Source organism: Periophthalmus magnuspinnatus, chromosome 1 (genome assembly GCF_009829125.3).
Source record: "Periophthalmus magnuspinnatus isolate fPerMag1 chromosome 1, fPerMag1.2.pri, whole genome shotgun sequence".
Lineage (NCBI taxonomy): Eukaryota > Metazoa > Chordata > Actinopteri > Gobiiformes > Gobiidae > Periophthalmus > Periophthalmus magnuspinnatus.
The window spans coordinates 9,841,745-9,869,067 of NC_047126.1; the positions used below are offsets into that span (position 1 = coordinate 9,841,745).

The following is a 27,323-nucleotide window of genomic DNA, read 5'->3' on the forward strand; positions in this document are numbered from 1 at the left end:
AAAATTAAGTCTGTTTAGTTTGTGACTAGTATTTTGACTCAATTATCAATAACAATGATAATTAAAAGCACAATATTTGTAGCATGTAATGTAATTTTCACTAGATAAATTTTAGCAACAGTGCTAATTTGTAACTCATGGATAGATCAAGCATATTATACAACTATTATTATTATTATTATTATTATTATTATTATTGGTATTATTGATTTCTCTGACAGTCCCATTTGTGACTTTAAAATAAGCTCTTCCTTCATTTCTTTGCAGAGTTTGTTGTCTCCCGTGGCCTTTGGCTTTGGCTGCGAGTACTTTGCCCTGTTTGAAGAGCAAGGTGTGGGGATCCAGTGGTCTAATCTTCTGGCCAGTCCTCTGGAGGAGGACAGCTACAACCTGACCACATCTATCTGCCTCATGCTGTTCGACGCTGCGCTGTATGGAATAATGACCTGGTACATTGAGGCTGTTTTCCCCGGACAGTACGGTATTCCCAGACCATGGTACTTCCCTTTCACTCGGACATATTGGTGCGGAGAGAAAGAAAACAAAAACCTCTCAAGTTCTCAGTCGAAAAGCAATCCTCAAGGTACAAACAGTGGGCTTAATCTTAAAACTAAACTTGAAACCTTTTAAGTGTGCAGACATATTTCTATATATTTCTGTTCTTGATTCACAGATCTATGTATTGAAGAGGAGCCTGGTCACATTGAACCTGGTGTATACATTGAGAATCTGGTGAAAGTATACAGCCATGGAAACAAACTGGCTGTTGACGGATTAACTCTGAGATTTTACGAAGGGCAGATCACCTCATTCCTTGGTCACAATGGAGCTGGCAAGACCACAACCATGTAAGCTTTTTCATACATAATTATATATTTTGGGTTATTTAAAGGTACACTATATAACTTGTCTGGTGGGGGAGCGTCTGCCAGAAAACGCATTTCTATGGTGAAGTTATTGCTTTGCTTGGAATGTTCAACAATAGAGCATAAATCTTTTTTATCCACATGGAAACAAGCAGCTGACACAATTAAGCCAAGTTATAGGTCAGATTTGCAGAGAGGTGACCCCAATAATTGTGAATATGCATGTTTTGTATGGTAGTTCTTGGCAATAAAACACCCGTGGGACGTCCCATGAGACCCTCTGCTTGAAAAGTTTCAAAATACACCTTTAAAATGAGCCTATAAACACAGAAATGACCTTAACATGTTAGCTAATATTCTCCTGTTTTGTTCTCAATAGGTCCATTCTGACTGGGTTGTTCCCACCCACCTCTGGCACTGCCTACATCCTCGGGAAAGATATTCGCAACGAACTAAGCACCATTCGCCAAAATCTAGGCGTGTGCCCTCAACACAATGTTCTGTTTAGCATGTATGTACTTTCAATATTCAGTCTTCCTAACCCTTTGTATAGTTCAAATTAGGACATATACTAACTCATTTAATGTTTTGTTCTTTTTAAACAAAGGCTGACTGTAGAGGAGCACATCTGGTTCTACGGTCGCCTTAAGGGTTTGCCTGAAGAGAAGGTGAAAGCAGAAATGGAGCAGATTGTTAATGATGTCGGACTGCCCCATAAACGAACCTCCAGAACGAGCACTCTGTCCGGTCAGTTACATAACGTACTATTTCATCAAGTTACTTAGAAAATCCTGTTTAAAATTTGACTTGGTTGACCTGGTTGTCTTGTACTATACACAGGAGGCATGCAGAGGAAGCTGTCTGTAGCGCTAGCATTTGTTGGAGGCTCAAAAGTTGTGATTCTGGATGAGCCCACTGCTGGTGTCGACCCCTATGCTCGCAGAGGCATTTGGGATCTTCTGCTTAAATACAGACAAGGTAAAAGAAGCATCAATCAAACTAAGAATTACTTTTCGTTTTTTTTTTTCTAATATATTGGCTCTATTGTTTGTCTTATAGGTCGTACAATCATTTTGTCTACCCACCACATGGATGAAGCAGACATCTTGGGTGACCGTATTGCGATTATCTCTCACGGAAAGCTGTGCTGTGTTGGCTCCTCCCTCTTCCTGAAGACTCACCTGGGAACGGGCTACTACCTGACCCTGGTCAAACGGGACTATGACTTAACCCTCCAGTCTTGCAGGAATTCAGCGAGCACCGTGTCCTACACCAAAAAAGTCGAAAAGGTATCATATGAATCTATTTTGTTGTGCATTTATACATTATACATATGTGAATTCTTCATCAGGTTTGTTCATTATATTTTTCTCTTTTGCTTCAGGAGGATAGTGTATCAGAGAGCAGTTCAGACGCAGGGTTGGGGAGTGAACCAGAGAGTGAAACAACTACTATTGGTGAGAATTTTTTTTTTCATATTTTCAATTTCGCCTATAGTTAATTCAATTTAAGTCCTTTGTCACTGTTCATTAACTTGTATTTTTGTGTTTTTGTCTCACAGATGTGTCCTTGATCTCCAATGTGATTTTCAAACATGTCCCGGATGCACGGATGGTGGAGGACCTTGGGCATGAGTTGACCTACATCCTGCCGTACCAGTCAGCCAAAGATGGAGCTTTTGTGGAGCTTTTCCATGAGCTGGATGATCGTCTGACTGATCTGGGAATCTCAAGTTATGGAATATCTGACACAACACTGGAAGAGGTATGGTCCAGGAAAATATATATATATATTTTATTTCGTTTTAGTTTTTCCTATTAACAACAAATAAAATGTCACTGAAGATTTTTTCAAATCTTTTAATCAGTATTTTGTTCAAATGTTAATATTTCTTCCTCCAAAGTTTGAACCCTGCTCCAAACCACATTTTTTTACTGGATTTGCTGTGGACCTCTCGATTACAAAGACTCAAGCTGATCATTGCCAATTAGACATGACTGAATTATCATTTAAATTAGATTAATCCTTGCATCCCTACAGTTGCTTCAGTCTTCTGTGTTCTAAGTTTTGTTTTCCTCTGCAGATCTTCTTAAAAGTGGCTGAAGATAGTGGCGTGGATGCAGTTGAACTTTCAGGTAAATGGATTATATATTTTTATTTCTATACAAAAAGATTATACATGTTCAGTGTCACATTTGGAGCGTTTGACTACACAAATTGAAAAGAGCTAAACGTTAATTTATTTTCTTCTTAGATGGGGTTGTGCCGACCAGGACACGACGTCGTCATGCTTTCGGAGACCACCAGAGCTGCCTGAAGCCCTTCACCGAGGATGACTTTGATTTCAACGACTCAGAAGGTGATTGAGGTTGCAGAGTAATGATATCAGGCCTGAGAGAAATTTGGGGGCCTGGGGCAAGACGCCTCACATAGGCCCTCCTGTAATATAAATTAATAAGACGAGGGTCCATTTCTGGGCCCCTAAGACCCTGGGTCCAGGGACAACAATCCCCTTTGTCCCTCCCGTCCACTCCCCTGACTATGGATTTAAAGTTCATTTGAGGCATTTTGCTCATATTTCCTGAATCTCAATCTTTATTCCCGGTGTGAATCCAGAATCCCGTGAGACCGACTGGCTCAGTGGAACAGATGGCAAAGGGTCATACCAGGTCAAAGGCTGGAGTCTGAAGAGGCAGCAGTTTGTGGCTTTGCTGTGGAAACGCTTTCTCTACGCTCGCCGCTCCAGAAAGGGATTTTTCGCTCAGGTATTTTTTCTTTAGATTTAGATTCTTTGCACACTGTAAACAATTCCCAGAAGCATTAAGATTAAATTTGAGGGAAGACTGAAATATGAACTGAACAAATACAAGAGTAAATCCAATTCATTTCAAAACATGTTTGAAAAGGTCTAAACTACAGGTATATAAAAACAACAGGATATTGTGTTTGCACAGGACGTTCTATTATCTAAGGGACATTCTATTATGACTCTCCCAATAACACGCTCCATCTGCTGCTCTGCCCACACATGTAAACCTAACATCTAGGGCACATTCCACTTAACTGTTTTTTTTTTTTTTTTATTGTCTTATGACCTTATGAATTCTCTTATCTGTACTGTATCTATTTATTGGATGTTTGTGCCCAAAACAAATTTCCCTTTGTAAAGTTAGCCTTTGTGATTTGATCATTGTGGCAACCCTAATATTAGTAGTAAGTAATAAAAGTGCTGTCTGTACAATAACAAAAATATATGTTATTTTTCAGATTGTGCTCCCTGCTGTTTTTGTTTGCATCGCTCTGGTGTTTAGTCTGATTGTGCCACCTTTTGGAAAGTACCCCAGCCTTGCTCTACACCCCGGCATGTACGGAGAACAGTTCACCTTCATCAGGTAAAACGCACATTTCATTCAGTGTTTATTACCATCTACATGAAACCCAATTTTAATTATTTGTGACGCCTGCTTATTACAGCAATGATATGCCTGAGGATCCTCATATAAACAAGCTACAAAGTGCTTTGACAGAGAAACCAGGGTTTGGGACACACTGTATGGAAGGGGAACCTATACCGTAAGTTGCTTTGGCAAAATGTGAATAGTAAGAAAAGTAAAGACAATTTAATGATGAATTTATTGTAACTATTTTCCAGGGATGCACCATGTACGACTGTGGAAGAGGAGTGGTTGGTTCCTGAAGTGCCTCTGAGTGTCACTGAGATGTTTGAGAATGGAAACTGGACCATGGAGAACCCGTCTCCTCTCTGTAGCTGCAGTTGTGGGGGCCGTAAGAGGATGTTACCCGAGTGTCCCGCTGGTGCTGGGGGTCTGCCTCCTCCACAGGTTAGAAATTTAAACTTTTAGTTTGATTATTAAGTTATTTATTTCAATTGTAAAACTAATAATTTATTTCACTTTTGCAGACAAAGATCAGTGAAACAGACACACTTCAGAATTTGACAGGCAGAAATGTCTCAGACTATTTGGTGAAAACGTACGCTCAGATCATTGGGAGGAGGTAACCTACTTTTACTACTATTCCTTAATGCAAATATATTGACTTTTCAATCAAAGACAAAAACTTATCAACCATTTACATTCTCTTGCAGCCTGAAAAACAAGATTTGGGTCAACGAGTTCAGGTACATCATCTCACATCTCCCTTTGAAACCTTGTTTGTATATTGATTCTCCAAAGTAGTGAAATATAACGTGTCCTTCATGGCTATTTTTACACAGATATGGTGGATTTTCATTGGGTGCCAGGAATTCTCATCTTCTGTCACAGCGAGATGAAATCGATGAAGCTATTGCTCAGCTCCGGAGGCGCTTCCGACTGGAGAGAGTAAGAAAAACAAAGATAACACTATTTTCAACACTTTTGTAATAGTTTTGCTTAAATGCGTTCTAGTTCTGCTCTTACCTCAGATTCACCTAGACTTACTGAGACTGGATATTTGTACTGTGTTAGCATGTCCTTAACTGGCCTCTTGTTCTAATCTCCAGGGAACAGCAGCAGATCGCTTCTTCCGCAGTCTCTCCAGTTTTATGGGAGGATTGGACACAAAGAATAATGTCAAGGTTAGCACACATCTATACTAATGCAATTCCTGCTCAGATAACTACTCTACCTGAGACTACAAATGATTTCACAACTAAATCCACCCGATATGATCACTAGAAATAAAAGAAATGGTGTATTACATTGTTACACATACTCTATTTGGTATTTATGACTTGGCCCAGCCCTGTTGACAGAAATTTGGGGGCTCGGGGCAGAACCTCACATGGGCCCCCCTCTAATCTAAATTAATAAGAAGAGGGTCCAATTCTAGGCCCCTTAGACCTTGGAGCCCGGGACAACACATCCCCCTTTGTCCCCCTGTCAACTTCCCTGTTTATATCTTTTTTTGTCTCTGTGTAGATCTGGTTTAATAACAAAGGATGGCACAGCATTGCATCATTTCTGAATGTGATGAACAACGGCATCCTAAGGGCAAGTCTCCCAGCTGGCAAAGACCCCTCCAAGTTTGGCATCACAGCCCACAATCACCCGCTCAACCTCACCAAAGAGCAGCTGTCCCAAGTCGCGCTGTGAGTTTTAGTGATAGAAGTACTGTTATGATGAGCCAAAATAGTCAAATTCACACGTTTTATTTTTACCTGTTTTGCAGAATGACAACCTCAGTGGATGTGCTGGTGTCCATCTGCGTCATTTTTGCCATGTCCTTTGTCCCAGCTAGTTTTGTGGTCTTTCTCATCCAGGAGAGAGTCAACAAAGCCAAGCATCTTCAGTTTATCAGCGGAGTGCAGCCTTTCCTCTACTGGCTGGCCAACTTTGTCTGGGATATGGTAAGTACTATGTTTTTATGTACAAATAAGGGTAGACTAGTTATTCTCATTACACAGATTTGGTAGAGAATTCAATTCAAAATGTTATTATTTCAAACTCAAATACTGAATTATGTTTTTTGTTCTTTCTTTTTACAGTGTAACTACATTGTCCCAGCCACTCTGGTTATCATAATTTTTGTGTGCTTCCAACAAGACGCTTATGTCTCCTCCACAAATCTCCCTGTGCTGGCTCTGCTGCTCCTGCTCTATGGGTCAGTGTTTAAAACAGCTTTGCTCTTATTCACACAACTATTTGATATTAGGACTCCATGTAAAAATGACTGATTTTCTTATGCAGGTGGTCTATCACTCCTCTGATGTACCCAGCCTCGTTCTTCTTCAAGATCCCCAGCACAGCTTATGTGGTTCTGACCAGTGTCAACATTCTCATTGGGATAAATGGCAGCGTGTCCACTTTTGTCTTGGAGCTGTTTGGAAGCAATGTATGTGTTTGTTATATTTTATTAATCTACAAAGAATTGCAAAATGTTTAACTAAATAAATATTTGTGTTTTTCTTACAGGAAATAGGTGGCATTAACGACATCCTAAAAAATGTCTTCCTGATTTTCCCTCACTTCTGTCTGGGAAGAGGGTTGATTGACATGGTGAAGAATCAGGCGATGGCAGATGCTCTCGAACGTTTTGGTGAGTACAAAGGATCATCTTTAGGCATCTCAAGTATTTAGTTGTAATGTTTTAATATCAGGCCCATCAACAGAAATTTGGTGGCCCAGGGCAAGAAACTTCACGTAAAATAATAAGAAGGTCCAATTCTGGGCCTGGGACAACAGACTCATTTGCCCACCCGTCTACTCCCCTGTTTAGTACTTAAATTGCTTTTGTTTTATTTACACAGGGGAAAACCGTTTCCGCTCCCCTCTGGCCTGGGACATGGTGGGAAAGAACCTGTTTGCGATGGCTATTGAGGGCGTGATCTTCTTCTTCATCACTGTCCTGATACAGTATCGCTTCTGCATCAAGGCCAGGTACTTAATACTGCCATCTAGTGCAGTGGTTTTGAAACTTGTTTATATATATATATATATATATATATATATATATATATATATATATATACTGGACTACATATTTACTTTAATCACACATTTTCAGATAACCGTAAACTAAGCCAAAAAAAAAAATGCAATGACCCTAAAATAAACTAGAGTAAATATGGACTGACCAAAACTTTTCATTATACCTTTTACAACACTTTCAATAACAATATGTTTCCTACTCTAACACAACAGGTCATCCACTAGTCACTTGAAGCCTATTGGAGAAGAGGATGAAGATGTGGCCAGGGAGCGTCAGAGGATCCTGAGTGGAGGAGGACATACGGATATCCTGGAGCTTCGGCAGCTCACAAAGATTTACAAAAGAAAGCAGAAGCCCGCAGTGGACCGGCTCTGTGTGGGCATTCCCCCTGGAGAGGTAGAGCTCACCTTTTGACAACAATTTTTACACACCAATTTGAAATCGGCAACACAAGTTTTAATACGGCTACTTTCTTTTGTGCAGTGCTTTGGTTTGCTGGGAGTGAATGGAGCAGGAAAAACAAGTACATTTAAAATGCTTACAGGCGACTCAGAGGTCACTGGTGGAGAGGCCTACCTGGCTGGAAAGAGGTAAGAAGTCTGATGTTGTCAATTGTGTCTGTGTTTATGCTTTGAGTGTTCACCAGAGTAACAAAGTGCCTGTATCTTCCCCTCAGTGTAACAGCAGAAATTGACGAGGTGCACCAGAACATGGGTTACTGTCCTCAGTTTGATGCCATTAACGACCTTTTGACTGGCAGGGAGCACCTGGAGTTTTATGCCATTCTGAGAGGAGTGCCTGAGAAGGAAGTTTGTGAGGTCAGCATTACAACCTGGAACATGCTTTTAAGTCATGATGTCACAGCTCTAATTTTGTTTCTATATTAAAATGTTTTTTTCTCATTTTAAGGTTGCGGAGTGGGGTATTCGAAAGCTAGGCTTGGTCAAATATGTAGATAAGTCAGCCGGCAGCTACAGCGGAGGAAATATGAGGAAACTTTCCACTGCCATCGCTCTGATCGGAGGGCCACCTGTTGTGTTTCTGGTAAATGACGATGATGCTTACGCTGATGACGCACATGGTCATTTGTTACTACAGTAATGTGTTTTCGGTTCCACAGGATGAACCCACAACAGGCATGGACCCCAAAGCGCGTCGAGCTCTGTGGAATGCCATTCTTAGTATCATCAAAGAAGGACGATCAGTTGTCCTGACTTCCCATAGGTGACTCATTTAGTAGTTTAAGATTTTCCTTGAGTTTTTATAGTGTCCTGACATTCTGTGGTTGATATTTTTACAGTATGGAGGAGTGTGAAGCACTTTGCACTAGAATGGCCATCATGGTCAATGGCAGGTTCCGCTGTCTGGGCAGTGTGCAACATCTTAAAAACAAGTAAGCAATTACCAGTGCATACTAATTATGTACCCATGAGTACAGTATATAAACGTAAATATTATGTGTGTGTATATCACAGATTCGGTGATGGTTACACTATTATTCTGCGTGTGGCGGGGCCGGACCCCGACCTTAGGCCTGTGATGGAATTTATTGAGCAGGAGCTTCCAGGAAGTACTCTGAAGGAGAAACACCGCAACATGCTGCAATACCAGCTCCCCTCCTCCCTCACCTCACTAGCCCGTATCTTCTCCTTACTCTCTAAGAACAAGGAGACACTCAGCATAGAGGACTACTCCGTGTCCCAGACAACTTTAGACCAAGTAAGACTTTCTTATGTGGCTGTAAATTAGAAACTGTACAGTGTGTGTTTAAATCTGTGTTTTGTTTTTGCATTTTACACTCTGCTGTTAACTTGTTGAACGTGAGGACCCAGTCATTTTCATAATTTTTCTTTTCTTGTCTCTCCTGAAGGTTTTTGTTAATTTTGCCAAGGACCAAAGTGATGAGGACCACATCCATCTGAATAAGCGAGATGCTGTGGTAGTGGACATTTCACAACTCAGCTCTTTCCTCATGGACAGTAAGACCAAGGAGAGCTGTGTGTGAACTCTACAGACTTCACCAGCCCCACCACTACAAGTGAGCCTCGGACTGACCAGGACAACTTGGTTCCTTTTATATTTTTATTTTTTTTAATGGTCAACATTTCCCAGTGAACCTGCACAAGCCACAGCCTTGTGATACATGTGAGGCAAAGACTGCAAATGTTGTGACAGACACTGAAACAATGCAAATCAATGCAAATATATATTTAAATAAGAAGATGTGTGAAGGTGGGAGACTGGTGCTTCTCCTTCACAAGACGCCGAAGAGAAAGAAGAATAGAACTTGAAGAATGGAACTTGAAGAAACAACAGGCATAAGTTCTGTTTTTGCCTGGGAAGATCAGAGTTCCCCTCTCTGTGGAAAACAAGTCTGGAGATAGAGTTGAAGGACGACTAGGACTTTTTAGTAGCTATTTGTCTGTGGGACTTTGTTAGTGCTAATTTAGGTGATGTTTCACTGCCAATTACACAGAACAGACAGATCAGGATCAAACTTCACATTTTTTGTTATTAAGATGTTCTGTTATTTTATATAAAGTATACGTATATACTAATCCACAATACTTTATTTATATAAAGTATTACAGATTAGTTTAAAATCTGAATTCTCAATCGTGACAAATATTTTTTGTTTATAGTTTCTTTTGTTAGTATATTCAATTTTTATTTACTGTACAGGCTCCTATGGGCCGTTGACTTCTGTTTATTTTAAGACCTTCAGTCTTTTTTATTTGTTCTTAATCTTTTTCCTGCCCATTTTCAGCACAGTGCCTATACTGTCATGGAGAGACATAAATCCAGCACTCCATTAAACAACAATGTATGTATGCTGCCAAGGAATGTATTAACACCAACCTGTGTCCTACTACAAAATGGGCTTTTGGTAAATAATTGTACCCTGATGTCCAGATCCCATTTTATTTTTGTTGCATTTGAACAAATTGGAGGTGATCTGCACCTGCGGCCACAGCCGCTCGGACAAGATGAAAGACTCAAACAAGATTTTGGATGCATCTTGGGAGTATATTGCATGCAATGGGCTGCACACAGGACAGTGTGTGTTTATGTGGAAGAGGACTAGAAAGGACTGATACTTGTTACCAGCTTGTATCAATATTTGGTCGCCAGAACATGTTGTGGAAAGCGCATACTTACTTTCTTTCTTAAAATGTTGCTGTAGGTAAAGCTTCTCCCATAAACACAAAATGGGATATTGTTGTGCAGGTAAATGCTCTGTACAGTTCACCATCATTGCAGGAGCAGACCTGAGCCAGTTCAGATGTTTGGATGTTCTAGTTATTGTAGCAAATTTGTGTTGTCAACTATATAAAAACAGTGGAGTGAAAAAATAGTACATGTGCCAAATGGAGCTCACTATGTATCTACCAGCATTTTTGTAACAGTTCATAATTTGTGCTTTACTTTCTTTTAACTCATTCATACTTTTAGCCTCCTACTCGTTTTTGGATTTTTGAAAAAGCACAACATTGTACATTTGTGTTTATTCTTCTAAATGAAACCTTTGTTATTTAGTGAGTTCCCCAAAATTCAGATATTTCACTTTACTGACTACACACAACTAGCTATAAAACTGAAAAGATAAACATTTCCAGGGGTCGCCCAGGCTAACCTTCACAGGGACCACAGACTTAAAATAGCTTTTAGCACTCTATGGTATGTTTTTTAAAACAAAATCCTTTCAGGGTGAAAATGAATGGCATATTCATGTCATTTCAGGTGCTCGTATCTTGAAATATCAGTGAGGCATTTCTGTTCTGACGGCTGTGGGGTTTTGGCTCAGCTTAACATCAGTTTAGAGCCATAGCCACAGTCTCTCAGTTGCAGACTGAGCACTTTAAAGGCGTAGTTGCCTATTATTTCAAATAAGTTATAGTAAATAATATTTAAATATAATACTCTGCACTGGAACTCAGATAATCAGATCTGTTGGAAACTTGAAACTGAGACAACATTAAAATCTGAAAAGCAGAGAAACTGAGAAGAATGTGGGACAGGCGTGTTCTTTCTCCTCATCATTGTGTCATTGTTATGGTTTGTTTACATTTATAAGTATTAAGTCTGTTACTGATTATGTACAGCTTCTCTTTTAATAAAGTTCAAACATTTTTTGACAATGTTCCCTTCTGACTTTTCACTTTTATAAAGTTGAACACACTGGCCAACTTCTATTGTAATAAAAATTACAGAATAAAAAGGCCATCATAGATTTACAGTACAAAATGTGTCTGATGTTTGAAAAACCTGTGTCCTATTAAAGCTTCTGGTAAATATTTGCACGATGTCCAGATTCCTCACTTCACTTTACTAGAACAAATGGGAGGTGATCTGCATCTGCAGCAACAGCCAATGGGATTGGAACAAGATTTTGGATGGATGTTCAATGGGCCACACACAGGACAGACACTGTGTGCTGGGACTTCTGTTAATATTTGATCTGCTGAACATGTTATGGAAATAGCATACTTTCTTTTCTTTATTTTTTTCAAATGTTGCTGTGGGTTAAGCTTTCTCCCATGAACAGAAAATGGAATATAGTGATATACCGGTAATTAAATGCTGTGTACAGTTCACCATTGCAGAAGCAGACCTCAGCTCATTTGTTTTGTTGTCAGCAGTGTGTACTACTTTCATTGATCTTGATCTTCATTTTGATCACATGTTCTTATTCTCTGCCCTTGAATCCATCACTGTATTCTCTGTGGAAAAGTGGATTGGCCATCGCTGTCTATTAGAGGAGAACAGCACTGTATGACATTTATTTATAAGGGACTTCTACTGCCAGAATATCTCACCTGCTTGTTAATCATTGATACAGGAACATAGCTCACACGACTACACGGCTAAGCACTGGCCGTACTAGAATTGAGATGGGAAAAAGGCTTTTGACTGTTTTACATCACATTTCGAGGCTACAGTCGCAATGTAATAATCTAGAAGCAAACATTTATACACACACCTGCACCTGCATATAATATATATAATAATAATAATAATTTATAATATTATTATTATTATTATTATTCATCCATCCATTTTCTTCCACTTATCCAGGGCCGGGTCGCGGGGGCAGCAGTCTAAGCAGACTCCCAGACTTCCCTCACCCCCGGACACGTCCTCCAGCTCCTCTGGTGGGACCCCAAGGCGTTCCCAGGCCAGCCGAGAGACATAGTCCCTCCAGCGTGTCCTGGATCTTCCCCGGGGCCTCCTCCCGGTGGGACATGCCCAGAACACCTCCCTAGGGAGGCGTCCAGGAGGCATCCTGAGCACATGCTTGAGCCACCTCAACTGGTTCCTCTCGACGTGTAGGAGCTGCGGCTCTACTCCGAGCTCCTCACCCTATCCCTAAAGGTGCGCCTGGCCACCCTACGGAGGTAACCCATTTCAGCCACTTGTATCCGCGACCTTGTCCTTTCGGTCATTACCCAGAGCTCATGACCATAGGTGAGAGTAGGAACGTAGATTGACCGGTAAATCGAGAGCTTTGCCTTTGGACTCAGCTCCTTCTTTACCACAACAGACCGATACAGCGACCGCATCACTGCAGACGCTGCACAGATCCGCCTGTCAATCTCACGCTCCATCCTTCCCTCACTCGTGAACAAGACCCCGAGATACTTGAACTCCTCCACTTAAGGCAGAGACTCACCACCCACCCGGAGAGGGCAAACCACCTTTTTCTGGCTGAGAACGATGGCTTCGGATTTGGAGGAGCTGATTCTCATCCCAGCCGCTTCACACTCGGCTGCAAACCGCCCCAGTGCCTGCTGCAGGTCCTGGCTCGAAGAAGCCATCAGGACAACATCATCTGCAAACAGCAGAGATGAAATCCTGTGGTTCCCAAACCAGACCCCCTCCTGCCCCTGGCTGCGCCTAGAAATTCTGTCCATAAATATAATGAACAGAGACGTGTCAGCCAAGAAGCCCACAACATACAGAGACTTGAGTTACTCAGGACGGATCTCGTCCACACCCGGAGCCTTGCCACCAAGGAGCGTGTCAACCACGTCGGTGACTTCAGCCAGGGTGATGGTCGAGTCTGCCTCTGGGTCCCCGGTCTCTGGTTCTTCCTCGGAAGACGTGACGGTGGGATTGAGGAGATCCTCAAAGTATTCTTTCCACCGCCCGACAACATCCCCAGTTGAGGTCATCAGCTCTCTGCCTGCACTGTAAACAGTGTTGGTGAAGCACTGCTTCCCCCTCCTGAGGCGTCGGACAGTTTGCCAGAATCTCTTTGAGGCTGTCCGATAGTCCTCCTCCATGGCCTCCCCGAACTCCTCTCTTCACCCGAGTGTCCAAGACACGCGGTCGGAGGTCAGATGACACGACCACAAAGTCGATCATCGACCTCTGACCTAGAGTGTCCTGGTGCCACGTGCACTGATGGACACCCTTGTGCTCGAACATGGTGTTTGTTATGGACAAGCTGTGACTAGCACAAAAGTCCAATAACAAAACACCACTCGGGTTCAGATCGGGGAGGCCACTCCTCCCAATCACGCCCCTCCAAGTGTCACCGTCATTACCCACATGGGCATTGAAGTCCCCCAGGAGAACAATGGAGTCCCCGGTTGGTGCACTGTTTAGTACCCCTCCCAGGGACTCCAAGAAGGCCGGGTACTCTGCACTGCTGTTCGGCCCGTAGGCCGACACAACAGTGAGAGACCTGTCCCCCACCCGAAGGCGCAGGGACGCGACCCTCTCGTTCACCGGGGTGAACTCCAACACGTGGCGGCTGAGCTGTGGGGCAATGAGCAAGCCCACACCAGCTCGCCGTCGCTCCCCGCGGGCAACGCCAGAGAAATGGAGAGTCCAGCCCCTCTCAAGAAGTTGGGTTCCAGAGCCCAAGCTGTGCGTGGAGGTGAGGCCGACTATATCAAGCCGGTAACGCTCAACCTCCCGCACAAGCTCAGGCTCCTTCCCTCCCAGCGAGGTATTATTATTATTATTATTATTATTAGTCGTAGTAGTAGTAGTAGTAGTATTTTTGTATTTGTATTTTGAACAGGAAAAGAGAAGGTCATCTTGTGTCAAACATTACCCTCTGGTGGCCAAAACCTGTAAGTGCACACACTCCTCATCCATAACCTTTGTTCAAATATACAAAATCATGTTACATCTAAAAACACGTTTAGCCCGAGAATCACAACTTTAAAATTGACTGGCAAACAGGTTGTGTCACATGTACGATTTTACTCAATGTGCAATACTATTTAATTTTGAAGTATGAATATTTGTGTCCATAATTGGTTTACGACTAACATATTAAAAAAGCTGAACATATGTTCCCACAGCACTATGTTACCACATTTATTGGGTGGTATGATCATGGTTTTGATATTCTGGGGTGGGATCCAGGGAGAGGGCTGAGGTTATGGATTTACTTTCAAAAATATATTTAAAATGTGGGAGCATAGAGCAGTGAGTGGGAAGAGTACACAGATCTACACGCGGTACCCTGGACATATTTGCTATAAAAAGGCACCCCCAATAACTTTTAATTTTGTAGTGTTCTTCTGTCTATACTTTAGGTTAATTTATATGTGGCTCTTAATCACATGTAATATTTAGTTACAGGTGTAATTCCATATTCCTCCAGCAGGTGTCAGTAATGGCGCAGTTAAAAGAGACTCCTCGGGTTTACAACCTGCTCAGCTCAGGTTAAGCTGATTTACAGCCTGTACAGAGAAGCGATTACTCAGCAAGCTGTTGTTCTGTGTTTACAGGTGTCTTAAAGGTCCTGTATTATGTCAAATGCACTCTTCTTTTTTAATGTTAATGTTATAATGATTATTAATGAGGGGGTGCCAGTGGTTATCGGGACAATTTTTGCTACAAAGACGTCTCTGCTGCTCCCATCCAGAAGACATTTTCATTTTGCTGGAACTGGCTTGAAGCTCTGGGCTTTATCCTAACCTGAGTTTACTATATCTAGTCCCAAAGGGGTGAGTTTAATAGTTAAATTGGCCTGCTGTTGTTTACTACCTAACATCATTATGCGATTACATAACGATCCATAAGAATAACCCCGAGTTATAGACAAAAACATGCTCCCCCTAGTGGTGCGTAATGGTAACGCGAGCAGTGATGATGATGATGATAATAATAATAATAATAATAATAATAATACATTTTATTTATAAGCGCCTTTCAAAACACCCAAAGACACTGAACAAGATAAAAATTAGATAAAAACATACAAATACAGTAAAACATGACAAAAACTGATTGATAAAATATGTGTGATTGATTACAAGAGGTAGGACAGTCTGAACAGGTGAGTTTTTAGTCTGGATTTGAAGAGTGGAAGAGAATCTAAGGTGCGGAGATCAGGAGGGAGAGAGTTCCAGAGGGGCAGAGCAGCTGCAAGCCCAGTTCCCCATGGTCACAAGTCGTGCAGAGGGTACAGTGAGCTGGAGAGAGGAGGAGGAGTGGAGAGTGCGGGCAGGAGCAGCAATGTGGAGGAGGTCAGATATGTATGAAGGGGCTAGGTTGTGTGTTGCTTTGAAGGTGGTAAATAGTATTTTGAAGATAATTCTCTGTTTTATGGGAGCCAGTGGAGTTGTTGTAGGACGGGGGTGATGTGGTGGATAGTGGACGTCCGTGTTATGACCCAGGCTGCAGAGTTCTGAAGGAGCTGCAGTTTCTGGATGGATTTATTGGGGAGACCAAAGAGAAGAGAATTACAGTAATCAATGCGGGAAGTTACAAGGCTGTGGACTAGAATGGCAGTGGTGTGAGGAGTGATGGAGGGGCGAAGACGAGAGATATTGCGTGAGTGGAAATATGCAGACCGGGTGACATTATTCTCGAGGATGACACCCAGACTCTTGACCTGAGGGGAAGGATGGACAGTTGAGTAATGAGTGGAGTAATGAGTGATGAACCTGGAAAGTGACTCAAGTATTTATTCATTTTTACAGAAGTTTTGGTTCTGTTTGTTTCTTGAAATTAGCTTAAAAGCAACAGGTTGGATGTCACTGATAAAGTAGGAGTGAAAGATTTATCAAGAAGAGTGTCAGGTAACAGGAAATAATCTTTGCAAGTGACGTGGTGGAAGCGAGGATGAGTGGAAGGAGAGGGGGGAGGTCCCATCTAAAAAAAAAAAAAAAAAAAAAGAAAAAAGTAGCATCCTGATGTAGACGCTGGTACAATACTTCTTTTGTTAATTTGTTTAAAACAGAACTATTCAACGTAGCCTGACTAGCAACCACTAAAATGGACTGGATGCAAGAATATGGGTAAGTACTGCTCCTGTGAACCACGTGTTTGGTTAGAGGAACAAATTTCGTGTAGCATCTATGTACCATCTATCTTGATTATTTGAACAAGATATCAAACACTCACTTCAGGGCTGCATTAGAAAATATATGTGATAATGAAAATATAGAAATGGGGAAATACTGTATTTATCACGTGCGTCTCCCACTTTAAACAGTCAAAAAGTTGTATTAAAAAATCTGATTAAAACCTCCCCTCCTTATTGAATGCCCATTATGCCAGGATACTTACTTTAACTTGGTAACATTAACCCTGTAGTAAAACACAGCATCATGTTTAAACTGTAAATCTCTGAAATGTAAGACTTTCAGGTGTTATTTAGGAATTAGACATGTTTAGGCCAAGGACTGTTCATGTTTATGCTCAGGGTGGGGCTTTTTTGGGTGAAAATCTTAAATCCAAAAAGAACATTTGGACTATTTTCTGCAAAACTAAATGAAACTCAATGCAACAGATTCAACAGATTCACGTGTCTTACGTCTCAAAATTGCATATTGTGTAAAGAGACTGTTAAGCTGGAAAGCTCTGAAAAGCACACTAGGAATGCCACTGTGGCCCAGAAACGAAACTAAGTCAGAGCAGAGATATCCTGTTTGCCTCTCCCACTGAGCTTACCAAACTTGCAACATTCCCCAAAAAAATTTCAAAGTAAAAGAATATTTTATGAAAGTATGCAACCAGAAGATTACATACAAAATGCTATCCTCAGATTTATGTTTTGTGCGTAACTAAAACATGTACATGCAATTGCTTTGTTTTTTTTTCCCTCTGTTTTTTTGTTTAGTTTTTTTGTTTTTTTCCCAGGAAGCCGATTGTTCCAGTATGTAACAGCACACTCTCCACTGAAAATTCCCTGCACTTTTCCCTCATACCTGCTGTAAGTGATGGCCTTTGATTATCATACACATCTTTTAACAATAAACTCAACAATCTCTGGCGTACCACGTTTCCATCACACTGATCTAAATGCGGTTGGCTCTTTTCCAGTTGTTCATTGTGGGAGTGCTGTCATTCCTCACAAGAAGAACCAAGAAATATGCCATTGACCACAGACTGCCGTTACTACAAGGACGCTTTGGCATTGTGATGTAAGAGCTTGTATTTCAACAAAGAAAAAAATACAGTTAGTTTGATGATGATAATAATTATTTTTGTACAAATTGCAGTGTATTTGAAGCATACATATTGTGATTGTCCTTGTTAACAGACCCATGGATGCTATGGGCTTCAGTAATCGCTGGTCATATGGATTTGCTTTTGGAGCTATTTCCTACAGTGTGTTGGAGCTCTTCAGGGAACGACACATACCTAAAGTTTTTCCAGATTGGGCCAAAGGTATTGTAACATCGCTTGGAATCCAGAATACACATTACTCCAATACTTCATGAAGATGTGAGTCTCCTAGAGGTCAGATTTGGATGATTGACAGGTGAATTGGCCAATCAGGGACACGACATGGTTTGTCTGTATCAAAACAAATATGGATTCTTATGAGGAAAAAATAAAGGGGAAAAATCAGAGGGGACTCAAAAGCATAGCAGATAATTTAGGGTGAGAGGAATTGGATTTTAATTTCACAGTCGTTACAGAAATGAACAAATCTGATTGCACGTTTGAGCCTGGATCAAGGTGCATACGAGGGACGAGGTTACCAGTGATTACCAGACTGATATTCCTGTTATTATTCTGGATTTATCATGGTTTTCCTGTTTTCTTCTCAGCTGTAGCTTATTTAATTGGAGCCTTTGAAGTGGGCCTGGCATATTTCCCCTTTTTTGCTTGTCTGTCAACACCGTACAAGGCGACTGGGGCTGTGATGGGAATATGCTACTCCATATTCTGGTAAACACATATGTTTGTAGTGCATGTTTACTGAAATGATGCATACAGCTTTTTGTACTGATTTCACAGAACCTCATTTGCTTGGTATTTGGGAGCTGTTTACTTTCGTACAGTGGTTTGGTTTCACTTCCTGCCCTGATATTTTATAACGTCTAAGGAAATGACACAAGTTCTAGGCCTGTCACGATAATTACTGTATCGACTTATTGTTCAGTATATGAAACCTGGAACAATATTTTTTGAGGGGGTCAATATTTACTGCCTGGAAATTTGGGGTTATATTTTGGCTATATGGTAACATTTAATCTTTAAAAGGTTGAATTAACAATTTATTACAGATACAAACTAAGTACTAAAGTGTTTCATTCTGCCATTTATTTATTATATCTCATGATTTTTAACAATATTTAGATTAGTTTTTGTGGTTTAAATCTGCTCTTTGGTTTTTGTCAGTGGCGTAAATTAGTTTCAATATTACCGTTCATCTATATTTACTTCAGCTATTTATTGTACTTCAAAATGTGTTATCATGACAGGCCGGATAAGTATCGAATAAACCGTGTGTTTTTGTTTCAGGATTACTCTTGTTGGCTGGGATTGGATTACTTGCCCCAATGTTGAGGTGGTATACAATTCTTATCTACCTATTGTGGAATTTTATTTGATTAAATGTGTTTTTCTCAACTCATGACTTATTTTATTTTATTTATTTATTTATTTATTTATTTATTTATTTATTTATTTATTTATTTATTTATTTATTTTTATTTTTATTTTTATTTTTTTTTTTATTTATTTTTTTATTTTTATTTTTTTGGCAGAAATGGTGGAACTACCAGAAGCCGATTTACCAGTGGCCTTGGATTCTCTCTCTCATCTTCCTCTTAGGACGTTTTGTTTGCTTGCTGGTAAAAGCTGTGTGCAAACAGTGTAAGGCCGAGCAGGAGGTGAATCACTTTTCCTTCTTATGAAAACGTCATTCAAAGTATTTATTTAACTCTGTAATCGTGTCATTCTTTGCTAGGACTGCGAGGAGCTCATGCACACTCATCAGACTGAACATGTAAAGAGGCTGCTGAGGAAGACGGCTGCAAACAGGTAGAACACATTTTCACTGCAATATGTTGAATTTATATTTACTGTAATCTTGTATTTAGGATGTTGTGCCAGTGCATGCAAATGTCCCTTGTTTTTTGTGCAGTAACTCATTGAACTGGTTCCAGAGACGTGTCTATGAGTGGGACCCTCACTTCAAGTTTCCCAACCGGCTCATTGGGACTGCCATTATATCTCTTCTAACTCTTTATATGGTACCCAGATACAAATATCAATCAATCAATCAATCAATATCGGACACATTTTCAACAAAAAGCTAAATCTAGCCTTTCCTGAATAGTTTTACGATGGTCTTAAACTATATCAACACTAGTAGGACGACATATTGTGCTGAAAATGATGTCCTATTGTCAAAAAAAGTATTATTTTATCATCATTTTTTGGTATATAGTATCAAGCCTTTTCTTTAGAATCGTGATCATGTTTAATATTTTATTTTTGTGACAACACTGTATACAAAATAAGGTAGTACTTTTAAACAAGTATTAGTACAATCATGTATAACCAACCATATACAGTCATATACAGTCTATGTGTTCAACTATAACTGTGATTATACTTACACAGATCATTCTAAAAGACCTTGCATGGGCCTCTGCTATATTTAACTGGATTGACGTTCCTGGAAATACACCAGAGTTGTTCGATGTCATGCGGAGTAAGGCATTGGTTTTGTCATATGTGATTGCTTTAATTAAAAAGCTTAATTTGCGTGTCATGTCTTCACAGAGTGTCACCATGTTACACTTGTATCAGCGGGTCTCAACATGGTGGTCTATGTTTGCCATGTTTTGGTCTGTTACAGGTGAGAGTTAATACAGAAGTCATTAGCCAGTGTGATTTGTTTTTTGACAAAGGTTTTATTTCTCTGCAGAAAACAGATAAAGAGACTGTGGAAAGGGCACAAGGATTTTCTGCCAAAGAAGTTACAAAATCCAAGTTCTGCTGCCAGTGTGGTGTGTTTTAGACTGAATTTGATTTCATTTTGTGATTCACTTAAAGAAGAAAGTTTTACTGTTTGTTTGACAGATGCTACTGTTGTGAATATGATGTGTCATATATGAGACAGATAGTTTAAACCTTAACTCTTATCTTAAAATTTGTTTCTGTATTTTAGTATTGTAAGAGCCATGATTGCATATTTGCATTGGCTCTCACGTTTCACACAGCAAAAAGGTTCTGGTTTCAATTCCCGGGTCAAGGTTTTCCTCCAGTCACTCCATCAACCCAAAACATGCACCATAGGTAGTGATCGTCCAGTGAAGTTAGCCCTGAACGAGCCTAACTCCAGATCATGGAGATGTCTCCCCGAGCGCAGTACGGCAGTAGATCCATAGACTGTATATATAAACCTTCTGTATACAATCTATGAATAGATCAATGCTCCTGACAGGTTGGATGGATGGGCCAGGATGGGTCAAATGCACAAAATGAATTTCCCTCACAAAGGATCAGTAAAGTATACCTTATCTTATTTGAGATTAGATGTTTAGAATTGTTTTTGTTTGCAGGCCTCTATTGCAAAATACTCTGGTTGGCAAATAGCATTCAGTCTTTGGGGTAAGGCTGTCTGCTTTATTGTGTGTACTCTGTGTATTTGTGCATTCTTTATTTCTATCTGTTTATTTTTTTACATTAGGTTATGCGATTATCCGCATCGTTCACTTTTTGGCTGCCTTTCTAATCGCTTATGGATTTGTCTTACAAATAAAACATGGTTTTGGGATGGAGCTACTCAAATCAGTGGGGACCCTATTGTAAGACTCATTCTTTTTTGACTTGCTTTAATGCACTCATTCATATTGATATATTGGTGTTTTTAATGCTCTCCAGGGTAACGTTTGGCTTATTGTTTGCTCTCCTCAAACTCCAAGTTCTTCTGGTTAAGTATTTCTTCCTTCAAGACAAAATATCTCCGACTGATGACAAAAAGCCTCTTGCCCTCAATAACAGGTATGTTGAGTTAATTTATATAAAAGTAAATAAGGTATGTTACTCTGGATTACTTTAAACACAAAAATACAGTAACCCTGATTTAAAAGGTTGAGTTTGAGTTGTCAGTCAAGTGCAAGCTCTCGCTCTTCACCCCCCATTGCACATCTCAGTCATAATGTTGTTGCTGGTTTTGACAGGAATGGGTATAAGAACTGGTCTAATCCTTTCATTTCCAACTGGGGAACACTTGTGTGCCTTGGGGTATTTGAGGTGTACTTAAAGTAAAGTCCAGTTTCAGTTAAAGGTCCTATATTATACATGAAATTGACTCCTGTGAGCTTTTAGTGTTTTAGTGTGTTTTTTTTTCTTTCATTCGCACATGTTGGAGCAATCATCAGTCACCTTCAAGTTAAAAGCTACATTTTACATTTGTTTTTATTAGAGATTAGCAATTCCACGTCTGAAATCATTCTAGTCATTCAATTCTAGTGATATTTAAGAGCAGGACTCAGCCTAAATATGCAGGGTTTGTGTGTTAAACATGTGTGAATCAAACAAAACATGACTCTAGGTCTGTTTTTGATGAGGAAACAACATAATAACATAGATCAGAACATAGCGTAATATGGGCCCTTTAATTCACACATGAATTTAACGTCTGAACCGGGGAAGGAAGTAAAACATCACAATTGCCAGATAGAAAGAACCAGAAATTAAGGTCCAAATATTTGTAAAGCCAGCTTGACACTTTGACCTTAGTTTCACCTTTTATAATGCCGCCGAAATGAAATGAATCCATGGAGAGCGATCTAAGTGCAGTTAAAACCTCTTTACTGTGTACTCGTATTATTACAACTAAAAGGGGAATTTACAGACAAGAGCGACAGAGGGTCAAAAAACTGTTTGGCTCCACTCCATGTTTACCATTAGCAATAATTAAATGAAAGAATAAAGAATAAATAAATCAAGTAAATAATCACCAAATAATCATGTTAACCATAAAAATGACCAAAATAAGCACAGATCATGGACTTCAGTAAATATTAACTCAAAACAAAATAGAATTAATAATAAAGATATTAAGAAATTTACAACATGAATACACTTACATTTCCATCACATTAACAAAACTGTTTAGGTTCCAATAGTTTTGTTCTAATTTGTGTAATTTGTTCATATTTTAGTGTGTGGTGTGACCTGGAATCTTTTAACCAAAAAAGTCTGCTGTGACTCAAAAAAGGTTGAAACATATTGGTCTAATAACTGTGAAAACAATGATGTATACCTTTGCAAACATTGACAATGTAAATTTGACATATGTCATATTCTTGGGCTGATATAAACTCTGAAATAAGTGAATAGTGCTGAAGTTGTTCCTGAAAAAATACTATAGATGCAGATAATGTCTGACTCATTTCCCACAGAGATGTTTATATAAAATATTTGTACTTGATTATGATCCATACGATGTCATTGTTACAGGAATGCATTTAACTGCTTCAACTACTTCTTCTTCTTCTACAATGTGGTGATGGGGATAACGAGCTGTTTCCTCCGGATGATGATCAGCTTCATGTTGGGGACGTGGCTGGTGTCTCGCATCGACCGGACCATCATGCAGAAAGGATATGAGAAGTTAGACAGGGGTCAGTTACACGAGGAATAATGCAATGAAAATACTAGAGCGCAAACCCGTTTCCCTTGGAAATACAGTACAGTTAAAATCATAATTATGTGACTACTATAGGTGTGGCTTTCAGATACTCTCAGATGAGAGGCAAGAGTTTAATCCAATCATTTTGTTATTATTGTATTGTTGTTAGCATTTATATTATAACAATATTCCCTCATCATTTGCTTCCTCAAAACTATATTTTGATTGATTTATGCATGTGTGATTAATCCTGTATTGTCATTCTTGGAAGCTTGAGTTCTTCAAAAAAATCTGATTTCATCTATGTCCTATACCCGCTGATGTCTCTATTCTAACTTGTGTTTATTTAAAAAAAAATTAATTAGAAATTAATTACACCCAAAAACAGCATTTTAAAAATGTACAATTTTGCTGCCTTTGTCAGATTATAGGCCCTGTTGCTTTTTATTGCTGTTCCCTGTATTTTTGTAGGTTTTTGTACATGGATTGGGATGATTTTTGCTGATCACTACCACAGCAACCCAGTGATGGTGTGCTTCTGTCAGCTTCTGATTTCTCATGTTCAAGACGTACAACATGACTCCAGCTACTCCATACTCAACAACGCCCCCTGCGGTAAGTGCTAGAAGTGACACAACAGAGGCAAGTTTAGCACTCCTCTGGAGTTTTGGTGCATTTATTTCACTTTAACTTTATGGCTCATAATAACAGACCAGAAGTAAAATTAAACAAGTACAGGACATGACACTGACAATGGACCAACAAGTTGAACACAGGGTTTAAATACACAAGAGGAACGAGACACAGGTAAAGCACATGAGGGCAGAGCAAGCAATCAATAATATCAGTAAAACTCATACACACACAGCGTTACAGAAATTCCAAAATAAAAGCAATAAGGAACAACATGACATTAAATATATCATTATATTATTGTAACTGTAACAATACCTATTACTGTTTCCCTTGTGGCTCGTGTCCAATCTCCAACTCTTCTTCTTCTCTCAGATCCAGCACACGGCCGGGCTAAGAAGCGCTGGAGATTGTTTTACACGTTACTCAAGAACCCTCATCTGATCCCACTCCGGAAGCACCACCTCCGCGCTAATGTCCCCCTGAAGTTATCCTCCTCACCGCAGGCAGATATTGTGGTGCGGGCCTGGCTCATGCGCTCGCAGGCGGCAACAGAGCTGGTCTCAGATAACTACTGAAACTGTCATGTGACCAACCCAAACACCTGGTTTACATATAGGCCTGTCACGATAATATATATATTGCTGAAGTAAATATAGATGATAAGTGATTTAAAAAAAATCATAAATACAGCAGAATGAAACACTTTAGTAGTAGTTTTGTTTTAGTTTGCATCTGTAATGAGTCAAAGAAGTTATTAATTCACCCTTTTGCAGCTTAAATCTTATCGTATAGCAAAAAATGTTCCTGTAGTGCAAAGAAAATTTAATTAATACTGACCGCAAAATAATAGTCAATATAGTAATTATCATGACAGGGCTAATTACACAAAAAATGTCAGGAGTATATCAAATCACTGTTACTTAAATGCACTACTTAAGCCTGCACTTGAATGTTCATTGTATTATAGTTTTGTTGGATCATTGTCACAGCTTGGTTCAGATTAGTTGGCTGTTACAGATTGAGACTTATAGATCTTGACTTCTACTTTTAGGGTATTACCAAGATCATTTTCTTTTCTTTTTTGGAGAAAGACCAAAAAAGAAGGTTGTAAATGGTGCCATACCGATGTCGTATTGTATTGAAAGTTGTTTTATTTTTTCATTTTTCAGATATTTTATATATTTTTTACTGTTTTTAAGATGAGACAGTGTTTTGGTTTTTTTTATACCTTGATGTGCATTTTATAATGGTTAGAAGCACAGATTGTTACCAAAAATTTTGGTTTTGTGCTGTTGTTTCTTTTTATACAAAGACTAAATAAAGGTCATGACTTTTATTAAAGTGTATATTTTATTTAACAGGAAATGTAGACCTCCAATACCAGGTTATAGTGATACAGTGTTCTTTCTGGAACATGCAAGCTGCATTAAAATTTTTCAGCACAAAAAAGCAAGTTGTCTTCTGTATTTCATTAAAAAGTGAGTGGACAAATCACTAGATGTAAATAACTATAAAGTCCATTGTAATTTCAAATAGGGGCAGGACTATATGATCTTGTCTCTAGTCATTTTTAATAACACTAGACTTGAGCACAGCTGACAGAGGCTATAAAGAGAGGTGTGTTCACTTCACCTGCCTGTTTCCCACACCAGTTTTATTGCTGATAACAGAGCCTCACTGTGTCAGTCTCTGGGTTGTTCTTTCACCACCATGACTGTGAAGGTTGTTTTTCTGGGGCTTCTGCTCGTCTGTGCAGCAGTAACAGCAGGTAGGAGGTTTCTGAACTCTTCAATGTGTATAGGCCACTGCTGTCCCTGTATATGTAGTGGAAAGTTCTTTATATAAAACCTTATTTAGACTGAGATTTCAATTTTCTTTTTGTCAGATGATGATGCCAAGAAATCTGGCCCCAGGAAGGTGACTAGTACTATTTCTTCGCAGTATGAAAGCCAAATGATGTATGTCTGTATTGTTGCAAAGTAGCTGTGTTTTTTGTTCTTTAGGCCTCGTGTCCTGAGATGGAGGAGATCATGGCGTGTCCCATGAACCTCGCTCCTGTTTGTGGCAGCGATGGAAAGACTTATGCCAATGAGTGCGCCCTGTGCGTGGAGAAACAGTGAGTAAAACGGACACGTGACACGTGTTTAATGGGCCTGCGCGCAACACACGGCCTCAAGAGGAGTCTGACTGCACTTTTTATAATTTGGAGGAAAAACAGGCCATGTGAAAATGACAAATGGCGCCCTCTAGAGGAGAATTGGTGTTATACTCACGAAGTAGATTTCATGAATTTAATACCATAATTAAAAAATAGCCCACAGGAGCTGTTAGGCCCAGGAGAAACTTTCTCAACCTAATGATCTCAATACTTCTGTTTTGTTTTTTTTTCTTTAATTCAATTAAAGTTTATTTCTAGAGCACATTTAAAAACAGTTTAAGCTAACCAAAGTGCTTCACATAACAGTCAACTAAAAACAAATATACAGATAATACGAAACATAGGAAAAGAACAATAAAACAGCAAGATATCCTGTATAGCTAGAATTAAATGCCAGGGAGAAGAGGTTGGTTTTCAGTCTCATCTTAAACTGTATTAAAGATGTGACAGGCAGAGGGCGCTGTTCCATAGTCCACAGAAAAGGCTCTGTCACCTCTGGTCTTGAGTCTGACTTTGGGCACAGCAGCAGGAGCTGGTCAGCTGACCTCAGGGCTCTGGGTGGAGTATAGGGCTGCAGTGAGTCTGTCAGAGAAAGAGGACCCATAGAGTGCACATACTTAAACACTGTCAATACCTTTTTGAATTGGCCTGATATGAACCAGGAGCCAGCGCAGGGTCTACACACAGAGTTTTCTTATAATTTTAAGTTGAATGGTAAATACATATTGTTGGCTTTCATATGTATAATACAGTATTGTGATTTAGTCAATAGAAGTCACCGGGTTTCACATTTGAATTAACCCGTTTGATAGTTCTTATAAAATGTAATTAATCTGAGACTATAACATGATCTGAACACCACAACATAAATGCAACATAACACAAGCTTTTTTTTTTCACAGAATGACAAAGCAGGAAATACTGGTTGTCAAGGAGGAGAGCTGCTGTGGTCGGTTAGAGTGCAGTTAATCTGAGACGACATGGACCATTTTTCCAGCATGAGATGGCATGATGACACAAAATAAACTACAATAAAGAGCTATTTGTGATTCTTTGGAATTGCTATAACAATTTATAGTACAAATAAAGGTCATGTTATGTAATTATTTCACATATTTATATATTCTGCATTATTTATATATTCTATAGCCTCCAGACTCAGACTCACTGCAGTACTTCAAATCACTACTAAAAACTCACCAGTCCAATCTGGCATTCCCCCCATCAGTTCCACCATCTTCTTCTACTGTTTTCTTATTGTTTGCAAAGTTTCTGAGTGTTCAAAAATGAGCTATATAAGTCGATGTATTATTTATTTATTATTATTTAGGCCTATTATTATTAATTAGGAGCACTCTTCATCCACAAAAGCAAATGTAAT

The 27,323-nt window shown here is 39.6% G+C and overlaps 3 protein-coding genes across 4 annotated transcripts in view; all 3 read left to right on the top strand.

The window, feature by feature from the left end:
- LOC117389101 (phospholipid-transporting ATPase ABCA1-like) overlaps positions 1-11,437 on the top strand; it is a 32,505-nt gene extending 21,068 nt beyond the window's left edge. Inside the window, exons 17-48 of the mRNA XM_033986816.2 lie at positions 268-583; positions 674-848; positions 1,246-1,377; positions 1,474-1,613; positions 1,707-1,844; positions 1,926-2,155; positions 2,251-2,323; positions 2,428-2,630; positions 2,950-3,001; positions 3,121-3,225; positions 3,483-3,631; positions 4,134-4,258; positions 4,341-4,439; positions 4,519-4,708; positions 4,789-4,883; positions 4,975-5,007; positions 5,104-5,209; positions 5,371-5,445; positions 5,789-5,958; positions 6,039-6,216; positions 6,355-6,470; positions 6,557-6,701; positions 6,782-6,905; positions 7,117-7,246; positions 7,511-7,694; positions 7,782-7,888; positions 7,975-8,116; positions 8,208-8,342; positions 8,419-8,522; positions 8,599-8,691; positions 8,774-9,017; positions 9,169-11,437. Of these exons, the coding sequence (XP_033842707.1) occupies positions 268-583; positions 674-848; positions 1,246-1,377; positions 1,474-1,613; positions 1,707-1,844; positions 1,926-2,155; positions 2,251-2,323; positions 2,428-2,630; positions 2,950-3,001; positions 3,121-3,225; positions 3,483-3,631; positions 4,134-4,258; positions 4,341-4,439; positions 4,519-4,708; positions 4,789-4,883; positions 4,975-5,007; positions 5,104-5,209; positions 5,371-5,445; positions 5,789-5,958; positions 6,039-6,216; positions 6,355-6,470; positions 6,557-6,701; positions 6,782-6,905; positions 7,117-7,246; positions 7,511-7,694; positions 7,782-7,888; positions 7,975-8,116; positions 8,208-8,342; positions 8,419-8,522; positions 8,599-8,691; positions 8,774-9,017; positions 9,169-9,303 (4,443 nt within the window). The 3' untranslated portion in view covers positions 9,304-11,437. The remainder of the gene's footprint in view (positions 1-267; positions 584-673; positions 849-1,245; positions 1,378-1,473; positions 1,614-1,706; positions 1,845-1,925; positions 2,156-2,250; positions 2,324-2,427; positions 2,631-2,949; positions 3,002-3,120; positions 3,226-3,482; positions 3,632-4,133; positions 4,259-4,340; positions 4,440-4,518; positions 4,709-4,788; positions 4,884-4,974; positions 5,008-5,103; positions 5,210-5,370; positions 5,446-5,788; positions 5,959-6,038; positions 6,217-6,354; positions 6,471-6,556; positions 6,702-6,781; positions 6,906-7,116; positions 7,247-7,510; positions 7,695-7,781; positions 7,889-7,974; positions 8,117-8,207; positions 8,343-8,418; positions 8,523-8,598; positions 8,692-8,773; positions 9,018-9,168) is intronic.
- Positions 11,438-16,432: 4,995 nt separating this feature from the next.
- Positions 16,433-25,227, top strand: LOC129457333 (stimulated by retinoic acid gene 6 protein-like). 2 transcript variants are annotated; one of them, XM_055231031.1, is made up of 18 exons: positions 16,433-16,561; positions 17,406-17,478; positions 17,589-17,689; positions 17,809-17,936; positions 18,323-18,443; positions 19,020-19,065; positions 19,265-19,390; positions 19,468-19,541; positions 19,645-19,753; positions 20,127-20,217; positions 20,289-20,364; positions 20,434-20,515; positions 21,071-21,119; positions 21,199-21,316; positions 21,393-21,512; positions 22,977-23,140; positions 23,620-23,763; positions 24,157-25,227. In XM_055231031.1, exons 1-18 carry the CDS (start codon positions 16,539-16,541, stop codon positions 24,357-24,359), a joined length of 1,848 nt encoding a protein of 615 aa, XP_055087006.1. In that variant the 5' UTR covers positions 16,433-16,538; the 3' UTR covers positions 24,360-25,227. The 2 variants fall into 2 exon arrangements, with proteins under 2 accessions (XP_055087006.1, XP_055087034.1); XM_055231059.1 differs by having other exon boundaries at positions 17,410-17,478.
- Positions 25,228-25,410: 183 nt separating this feature from the next.
- spink4 (serine peptidase inhibitor, Kazal type 4) lies at positions 25,411-27,011 on the top strand. Its single transcript, XM_033987232.2, has 4 exons — positions 25,411-25,552; positions 25,670-25,701; positions 25,788-25,900; positions 26,845-27,011. The coding sequence occupies exons 1-4, from the start codon at positions 25,495-25,497 to the stop codon at positions 26,909-26,911; spliced, it is 270 nt and encodes an 89-aa protein (XP_033843123.1). The 5' UTR covers positions 25,411-25,494; the 3' UTR covers positions 26,912-27,011.
- The last annotated feature ends 312 nt before the right edge of the window (positions 27,012-27,323 follow it).

What these genes read in the sequence shown, in the direction of transcription:
- LOC129457333 (XM_055231031.1), top strand. Translation starts at nt 16,539, where the DNA reads ATGGACTGGATGCAAGAATATGG. An exon ending in CAAGTTCTGCTGCCAGTGTG is followed by an intron (nt 20,516 to 21,070) that starts GTGTGTTTTAGA and finishes TTTTGTTTGCAG; the next exon opens with GCCTCTATTGCAAAATACTC. An exon ending in CCTCTTGCCCTCAATAACAG is followed by an intron (nt 21,513 to 22,976) that starts GTATGTTGAGTT and finishes TCATTGTTACAG; the next exon opens with GAATGCATTTAACTGCTTCA.
- spink4 (XM_033987232.2), top strand. Translation starts at nt 25,495, where the DNA reads ATGACTGTGAAGGTTGTTTTTCTGGGGCTTCTGCTCGTCTGTGCAGCA. An exon ending in CTGTGCAGCAGTAACAGCAG is followed by an intron (nt 25,553 to 25,669) that starts GTAGGAGGTTTC and finishes TCTTTTTGTCAG; the next exon opens with ATGATGATGCCAAGAAATCT. An exon ending in AGAAATCTGGCCCCAGGAAG is followed by an intron (nt 25,702 to 25,787) that starts GTGACTAGTACT and finishes TTTGTTCTTTAG; the next exon opens with GCCTCGTGTCCTGAGATGGA.